Source organism: Triticum urartu, chromosome 3 (assembly GCF_003073215.2).
Source record: "Triticum urartu cultivar G1812 chromosome 3, Tu2.1, whole genome shotgun sequence".
NCBI lineage: Eukaryota > Viridiplantae > Streptophyta > Magnoliopsida > Poales > Poaceae > Triticum > Triticum urartu.
Window position 1 is genome coordinate 408,520,214 of NC_053024.1, and position 8,964 is coordinate 408,529,177.

General features: G+C 43.8%; 1 protein-coding gene across 1 annotated transcript; it reads right to left on the reverse strand.

Annotated features, from left to right (window-relative positions):
- Positions 1–951: 951 nt before the first annotated feature.
- On the reverse strand, positions 952–7,883 carry LOC125544146. Its single transcript, XM_048707730.1, has 5 exons — positions 7,714–7,883; positions 5,469–7,587; positions 4,310–4,370; positions 4,011–4,231; positions 952–1,439 (listed from the first exon to the last, which is right to left on the reverse strand). Exons 2-5 carry the CDS (start codon positions 7,523–7,525, stop codon positions 1,385–1,387), a joined length of 2,394 nt encoding a protein of 797 aa, XP_048563687.1. The 5' UTR covers positions 7,526–7,587; positions 7,714–7,883; the 3' UTR covers positions 952–1,384.
- Between the last annotated feature and the right edge of the window lie 1,081 nt (positions 7,884–8,964).

Genomic DNA, 8,964 nt, shown 5'->3' on the forward strand with positions numbered 1-8,964 from the left:
TAGGTGGATAAATACTCTTCAATGAAGTTGAAAAGGTAGGCGAATGTTTTTTTTTGTTATTTTGAACACGGTACAAGCGCAAACGCTCATATATATGCACATATACTCACTCTATGAACGAACGCATGCACATTCTACCTATATGGGCACCTTCAAGAGACTGAGCCAACACATCGTCTTGAGATTGATGAAGTCGTCACATACGCCTCTATAGTCAACGGGAATGTTTCATCTCACTAAATGAACCGAAAGTCCGGAATAAATTCAGGAAAATGCGAGCACTAACTTGGAACTTTCATGTGCTGGTTCCCGCAAAGAACCTAACCATCTGAGCTAGCCTCGGATCACAAAAGTTAGGGTATGTCGGCTGTGAAAATTGCACTACAAGAAGTTTCAGCTTCTTATGAAGTTGGTTTACTGGAAACTCCCGCCCTCTTTGGTTCAGCTTATAACTTCTGGACCGAAAAATTGGCAGCTGAAGTTGAACCAAACACAACCAGCAAGAGCTAAGTTGGAGGAGCCGACTCCCTCAGGTATGCCGTATGCATAATGCAAGGTTACAGGAACCACTCACGTAGTTACAGTGGTATAGAGCGCAAAATATGGACATGAGTGCACAAGCACTGTCAAATCTATGCAGCTACGAACAAGCTCAGTCAGGATTTGGTTCTTGGTTACAGATACAAGTGTACTTCAACTTCTAATACACAAGCTCACGGGAGCAGAGCGCCACATGACACAAGCCCAACTTGTGCAAATTTGTCATTTTTGTATCTCAAACAATGTTACGAATTTTGATTTGAATTTTTATGACAGCATACATTGATGTTATGTCAATGCACTAAAAAAATCAGATTTTTTCAAACATTTTTAAATGTGCAACGAAGGACCAGTGCACGGTAGCACCAATTGCCCCGGTTCACCAGATACATCCCCAATACTAGTTAGAGGTGATCAAATAGTAACATATTTACATATATAAATATATTAGAGAAGGTATAGCGCTAGGAACATATTACAAGCCGATAATTGCACATATACCTAATGCTTCCCGTGGTGAGAAAATACATCAAGACAATAACACTCATAAGAAAAGGCAGCAGAGAAATTAGCGCTGCCTGGCAGATTGCATCATTTTCAAACATTGCTTTCAGCAAATAAACTGAATTAGTAGGACCAAGGTCATCAATAGTAAAACCACAAGATCATGTGATCATAGCTTCTTGAGTACTACATCTATGCTGCACACCAGCACTCCCAAGTACTACTTAAAATGCGTCCATGTCAGGTTCAGTAGAAATCACAAACTTGCCCTCCAATAGGTAGCTGGAGGGAGGTGATTAAACTGATTATTAGAAATGCAGGAACCCGGCATTATATCCAGCTACCTAAACCCTTCAGGGACGTGCATACCAAAACCACGCTTCAGCTTCTCAATTCTATTCAGCAAAAGGGAGATGACTGTGAGTACATGCAATAACCATATTGGAAGCAATATAATCAAGAATATAACTGAAATTGCTAAATCCAAATGCTATCAAAATGGCTGCATAAACTTGGACTTTTTAACAATTGAAGAACCAAAATGTGGCAGCTGAATACTAATCTAGATGAGCAGTACACTAGATAAGGTCTGGAACTTGAAAGCTGGAGTTGCACATATAGTCGACTTGATAATTTAGTCCAATAAGATTTAGCAGCAACGACTGACAAATACGGAAAATTATTGTTTACTCCCCCGATCCAAAATGCAACTCATTTTAGCCTTTTCAAATGACAAATAAGGTCTAGTATCACACTTCTGCTCATGGTGTTCCTATTTAGCCTCTCATTAATTTCATATTGAGCAATAACTCTAGTATCTGATTGTACTGCCAAAAAAAACTCTAGTGTTTATTGTAGAAATAAATAAATGGTAATATTGCTACCTATACCCTTAATCTTGTGCCCAACTCTAAAAGAACCTACCTTTTGGATTGGAGAGAGTGACCTCCTCAAATAAAGTTCAAAACTTGGAAGTACAGTTAAAGTGGAGTATCTAATAAGGTGAGTTCATGCTAAAGATTGGAGGGTTGTGACTAGGAGAAATAAGTCACTGAAATAGGTAAAAGTGTGTTATGGCTCAAAGTGATGCTCCAAAATGGCACTTTACTTAACAAGGATGGCTGGTAATATATCCAACGTTAGCACTTAACCCAGTTCTTCTAACTCAGCAGTTCCCAGAAACCAAAAATATAATTCCCAACAGAAAGCCAGGAGGCATATCGAGTATGCATGGCTTAGGACGTGACTCAAAACCCATGGCAAACTGTGGAATTTATCTTCCATTACACTCACTTAGCTGGTACATGATTTCCTAGGATGTTCACTTGTTTCTCCACCTTAAGCTATCCATGGGTCTACCCAGCTCCTCCTACCTCTTACAAACAGTCAAAAGACATGGCTCTTACGTACACAATCTCAAACTGCAGCATGAGCTCACACCACCGAGAACACACGGACTCAAATCCAAGCGAAAATGGTTTAATTGCCAATCACATAGATACCATCTCTTGCTTCCAGATTTAAAAGCCTATATAACCTTACATTTGGCAAAAATGTCAATGTTCATAAGTTGTTCACTCTCAAGGGACATGTCTCCAATCTCGTAGATGCTTGCGGGGGGAAATTGGCTGTGCAATGGCAAGATCTGCTGGATGTTTGCCACTCCACCACATTGACTGATGAAGGTGTGGATGCTAGGGGAAAAAGGGTTCAGTGTTATATCTATATACTAGCAAGATGCCCGTGCCGGAACATCAAGATGCATTTGTATGAGTAGTTTATCTAGTGAGAGAAAAGGATGAACGAGGAAAAGCCTTATTTGCAAATGTGGATAGGGGTGTGGGTATCTTTTTGCAAAATTGCCATAGTTTCCTTCCTATCCGTCAGATATAAATCGGACGGCCTATATTGTAGGATGGCAGGCACACCATCATCACCAACTCTGTTTTTTATAAGAGTAGAGATACACTTCCTAAAGGATGTTTGCCATGAGAAAGTTTTTAGACAATTGTGGTGCTTGAAACTCCCTTTAAAAGTGAATGGGAAGAATTTTAACTAGAGACAACCCCTTAGGGAAAGGAATGGATCATCATCGCTCTGCTCTTTTTGCGTAATAGTTGAAAGCATTGACCATCTCCTCTTCAGTTGCCCTGGCCACATCTGTATGGAGCATTGTTCAAATGTGCTTTTTCTTCACCTACACCTCACAGTGGAGTTGGGTAGGTAGGGGAACGGCTTAAAGAAAGCAGGGTGGGAACATGATATAGCTAAACTGTGTTTAGCTGCAATGTTTTGGACACTGTGGAAACCACAAACACTGCTTGTTTTGAAAACAAGCTACCTTCTGACCCCAGTGGGGTTATTTACCACATTTGCTATTGGCTTGACTAATGGGGTTATTTGTCAAAAAAAAACATAGTACCATGGACTTGGTAATAATATGATGGAGCACAAATGAAGCTTGTGGGGCTTGGACTAATGATGCTCTATGTTCATCCCAAAATCCTAACTGATGGAGAAGGATGGGCAATATATTTCAACACTCCCTCTCACGTCTAGGCTACTCCAGGCCTTAGATGCGGGATTGATATTTTATTGGCCCTGATACCATACTAAATTAATGCTCCGGCCAGTTCCTACAAATGTCTGAACTGATGGAGAAGGGTGTGCAATATATTTCAACAACTCTGGGTTGTACATTTACATATCTTTTTAACTAATTTTTTCAACAAATAATATCAGGATTTACGGTGTCCTACACTTTATTGGCCTCTTACTCCACAAGTCTGACTCCCTAGCAACTTCTACAACAAGCATGGAGACCAATTTGATGGCCACAAAAGCTGTGGTTTGCCACACTTGTGGCGTGAGCAAAATCGTGGTAGTCTGTGGAGGGCAGCGAAACATGCCCTAAATATCTTAGCAGCAAGGACATGCAGCCGTGCACAGAATGTAAAGGAACTTACGTGGGAGCAAGTTTGCCAAGACTGCGTAGCTTATTTCCAGCATCATCGGTAATATTTCCAGAAATCTCAATGGAATATGATTTGCCAGAGATACGTGGAAGTCCTCTTCCTACAAGCAAATCTAAATCTCTCTGATGAAGTTCTCTGCCATTGACAATGACATCAGTGTCTCCACCAGCACAATTTCTGGGCATTGGATAATTGAATTCTCTTATATATGGCTGCAAAGTAGAAACCATGAGAACACAATTTTATGAAAGCACCCTTGGTTAGAAAGAAGAACAGGATCTAGATCTTACAGGAATAATGCCAATACATTCTCTACCCATGATGCCCCAAAATCCAGCACGGCAGTCATACCTGCACCACGAACACAACAAACAGAACTGTTAATGTTGACTTAAAAGAAATCCCCCTGAACCAATAGAAGTTCATCATAGAGCGGCATGTATCAAACTAATTAGCTAGATAATACTAGGCCAGATTATCTAATTGATGGCTCTCTAGTATCCGTTACAAAATAAAAGCCCCAAGCCAAGTGAAAAATGAATGATATGAGGGGGAAATGGAGGTAAAAATCGACCACAAATCCAACAATAAACAGCATTTATGTTCATGCAAGTTGAAAGGTAAGAAGTTCAGTAATTGGCGTGATGATAATCATAACAGTAACAATTTGAATTCTATATGTGTGCAAAAGAAACATACTAGTTACCACCATGATTACCTAACTAAAGATATGAAACGTTAAACTTATCAGCCATTATTTCAGTTTCTTATGAAGAAATTAACAGATGATGGGGAGGAGGTACGAGTAAAAATACTTTATCCTTAGTGTTGTTGTGAATGATTGCATCTCACATCAAGCACTATTTTAAAAAAATGCTTGGTTAAAACTTAAGAGGAATGCTTTTTTGCAGCACTGCTATGACATTGCAATTTGCAAGGCCTTCACTTTCTCATTGCTCACCACAATCAATAGTGGGTTTCAGAATAGCTGTGAAGTGCAATCTGTATGAGATGTGTGTGTTGGGCCAAAAGTTATTGAGCCTCAACCATCAGCACGCCCATGAATTTGGTTTCTAGCTATCAGATATGATATGCCGAAAATAGTTTATTGTTTAGAAAAAAGACGGGGCACGTCTGCACACGGAGCTAAAAGCAAAAAATATGAGTCATGGAAGAGAATTCCATAGAGATCTGGTAGCCTTCTAGAACACATACTCATAATAGTCACCAGAGCATTTTCTGCTTTACCATCTAGAGATTCTGAAAAATAATTATGGCTTGTCTATCATAATTTCACTAAGCCAGGTTACTGCTATAAGACAAGCATTTTTTTGTCCTTATCAAAGTGAAAAATGAACAAAGTAAACCAGTCTGCACAGTGCAAACTAGTACAAGTGCAGCAGACTGTTCAAAAATTTAATTGCTGCTGGCGCTACAGAAATTACTTACCAGTATGAGCCAGGTTCAACAGGACCAGCTTTCTTTTCTGCCTTCTTAAGAGCTCTTTCCGAGATTGGATGGCCATTGATTGAAACTTTAACACTATCCATGGACTGGTTAAATAAAGAAAGGTCCTTGAACCCCTTCTTCAAGAAACCAGCAAAAAATGATGAATCCCCACTCTTACCAGTTGAGGATTGATCTTCATCTAAACCAGCCTCAGAAGAACCACGAGAAAAACCAGAATTTGTGCGCCCATTAACTGATGACCCACTCTCCGTTAGGGCATTGGCATCCTCAGCACATGGCTCATGCAATTTTCCATTATCTTGTTCCATTAGGTTTTCTTCATATCTCTCACTTGTGCTTGTACCTTCAAATTCAATGGCAGTGTTGGCATGTTTGAGGGCACTGTTGCTGTCTGCTGTGTTGTTTTTATCAAACTCATTACTTGTGTTCTCAACTTTCAGACCGCTTGTTTCATCTTCTTTGCTGTTGTGGTCATATTTCTTGCGTGTACCTTCACTTTCAGGACTGATTGTGACATCGGTTTTGCTTGTCCACCCATGCTTTTCATTTCCATTCTCAAGACTATCAGGGTCAGATTTTGTACTATTCTGCCCATGCATTTTGCTAACATCTTCAAGGCTAGAACAGTGATCTTCCTTGTTCTTTTGATCATGCTTTCTGCACATGCTTTCCTCTACAAATTCAGCTTCATTGACCTTTTGTTCACTTCCCATGCTGACACTCTCATCATCATTAACAATGTATTCTCCTTTGCAATTTAGGTCAGATTCATTATCCATACCTAAGTCCTCTGAACTATTGTGTTTTTCTTGGCTGCACAGTGGATCAACAAGTTTGTCCTCTAAAATTGGGGAACACGGGCTGACTGGACCATCTATGGAATGTTCCTCCTGACAATCTGCATCTCTTTCACATAATATATCCTTTGGGCTTTCAATATCTCCAGACCTGCCTGGAGACAGAGAGATACCATCTGCTTTCGACTGAATGCTCCTGTTTGAGCCACATTCTTTGTCAGTCCTTTCATGACTAATGGTGGAAGAAACTGAATTATCATCACCAAAATCTATGTTGATTTGCATGCTGCTGTGCTCATTCAAATTATAAAACGCAGAAGTGACATCATCATGATGCTGATGCTCAAAATCTCGCCTCATTCGATCATGTGAGCTTTGCTCAGTTTTGGACAAGCTGAAGGGCGGTGAGGATGTGTAGGGAATAGTCTTTCCTTTCATGCGCTTCACACTGATTATCTCAGAGCAAGACCCACACTGTAGCCTGTTTTGTTTCCACCCCATGCATTTTTCCATTGGCACCTGCAAGAGATTATAACAAGAACTGCAAACAACAAATGGCGCAGCGCCATGCATTGGCCGGCAGAGATGTTCTGCCTTCTTCCTAAAATACTCAGCCCTTTTCTTTGACACCGAGCGATGCGAGTAAAGCGATGATGCCACAGACCTTTGGTCATAATCTGATGAAATAGATGGTGACCTTTCAAACCGGTAGCATTCATGCTGCCCAGCGAAGTATCTGGCCATTGGTATGTGCTCTTCTTGTGGCGCAGGCCTCTGTCCATGCAGATAATGCGGGCTAGCACACGCATACTGATGGTAATTCCCATGTCCAATCCCACCGTTCTCCCACTGCCTCCCTGGGTACTGGCGATACCGCCCACTTGACTGCCTCGCGTACCTCTCCCCATGATCAGAGTGCTGCGGCTCACATGGGCTCAACGGCAAGCCATGCCCATACCGGGCACCATAGCGTGGGCGGTGATACCCGGGTAGAGGTACCGGCTCGGGGAGGTCAGGGAGCAAGGAGGGCGGTCGGCGGCCCGCCCGACGGTGCTCCCGTGGCTGCTCGGCGACCTGGCAGGACCGCGTGATTTGGTCCCTCAGCTCGTCCAGCTTGCGCAGAAGCTCCACGGGGTCCTGCTTGAGCACGCCCCAGTCGACGGCCCTCTGGTCGCTGCATTGCGCGCGCTCCTGGAGCCCAATCCTCCGCCTGTACTTCATCTCCTTCAGATCGCCCATGGCGCCTCCCTCCCGTAGGCGTTCCGTCTCCTAGTTTCCTCGCCGGGCCGAGAGCGTCCAATCTGCGGGAAGGGATTAGAGCAGTGGATGAATAACAGATCAGCGCGGCGGATCCGACGAGCGGCGGGAAATGGGTTAAGTAAGATCCGCCACGGGCTCGGTGTGTCGGGAGGCCCGTCGGCGATTACCTTCGAAGAGAGCTCGTGGCGGCGAGGCTACGGCGCGGGGGGCGTGGCGGCGCCGCCGGGCCGACATTAGGGTTTGGCTGGGCAGCAGGAGGAGTCCGCCATGAGAGAGAATGGGGGCGGTACTTGAGTGGCAAGTGCGAGCGGTAACGGAGACGACAAGGGAAAAGAGGAGTAGTGCTTGGTTATATTTGAGCGGGCTCCGGAGGTGTCCGGAGGGACCGTTTTGCGATATCGAGATTCCTCGAGGGGCTCGAGCGCGGTGGGCGGTGGGGTAGCGTATGGATGCGGTCCTTCTGGCTGCGCCGCTGACGCAGGGGGTCAAAGAGCTGGGCCCACGTGGCGGCGAGCGGCCTGGGTGGGTACAGCTGGTGGGAACCGGGCGTGTGGGTGAGGCCTTCCCTTTCTAAAAAAAGCATTTTCCCTCTTGTCTTGTGGCCAGCACTAGAGATGCTGCTTAACCAAGTAATTAATCACGTGCTCGCCGTGCAAATCTAATGCAGCTAGTCCTAATGGTCTTTCTCATAATACTCCAAACATTGCGACAAAAGAATATATTTTTTTGCCAACGGAACATACGTTCCGCAATTTATCCGAAATTTGCCAAAAGCAAAGGTTACTCTCGTCTTATAATAAACATGCGTACGCCTAGGGCACTCAGCTCTTTATTATCATTGCCCTTTTTGCGTGCCGTTGCTTCTAGAAGTTTGATCCTGATTCAAGCTGTCATCCTCTCTCTCTCGGGTCTCGGCTAACGAAAGCATCTGGGGACCGGAAATTTCCCGTGTTGCCTTCGATGCGAGATGCTGCGGCCGTGGTTGGATCCACGCACTCCAAAGCAGCAGCCGTGTAGCTTTCGGGGCAGGAACAATCGGCAGGACGAGAAAAAGGGAGAAGCAAGCAAAGCAAGAATAGTACATACAGAGACGGCTCCGCGTAAAGGAGGCCTACTTTGTTGAAACATTTTGCCCAAACGCTTCGAGCGAGCACCACAAGTTTCCCCGAATTGGTGAAAGTATCTTTAAAGATACGAGTAGGAAACATGGAAAAGAAACCTATGGTTGGCTGCTACTGCATTTTGATCTGTCTTGGCCTGGCCTGGCCGAACGTCACGGGATTTATGCCCTAAAGTAAGTAAAAACAAGTGTAGGGGTAGCGGTAATTTCTAAAGAGAATCTGGGTATAGAACCTGCCGACCCAGAGAAAGTCACGTGGCATGTGATGTGATCAAGCGAGCGAAGGCCCATCCAAAAC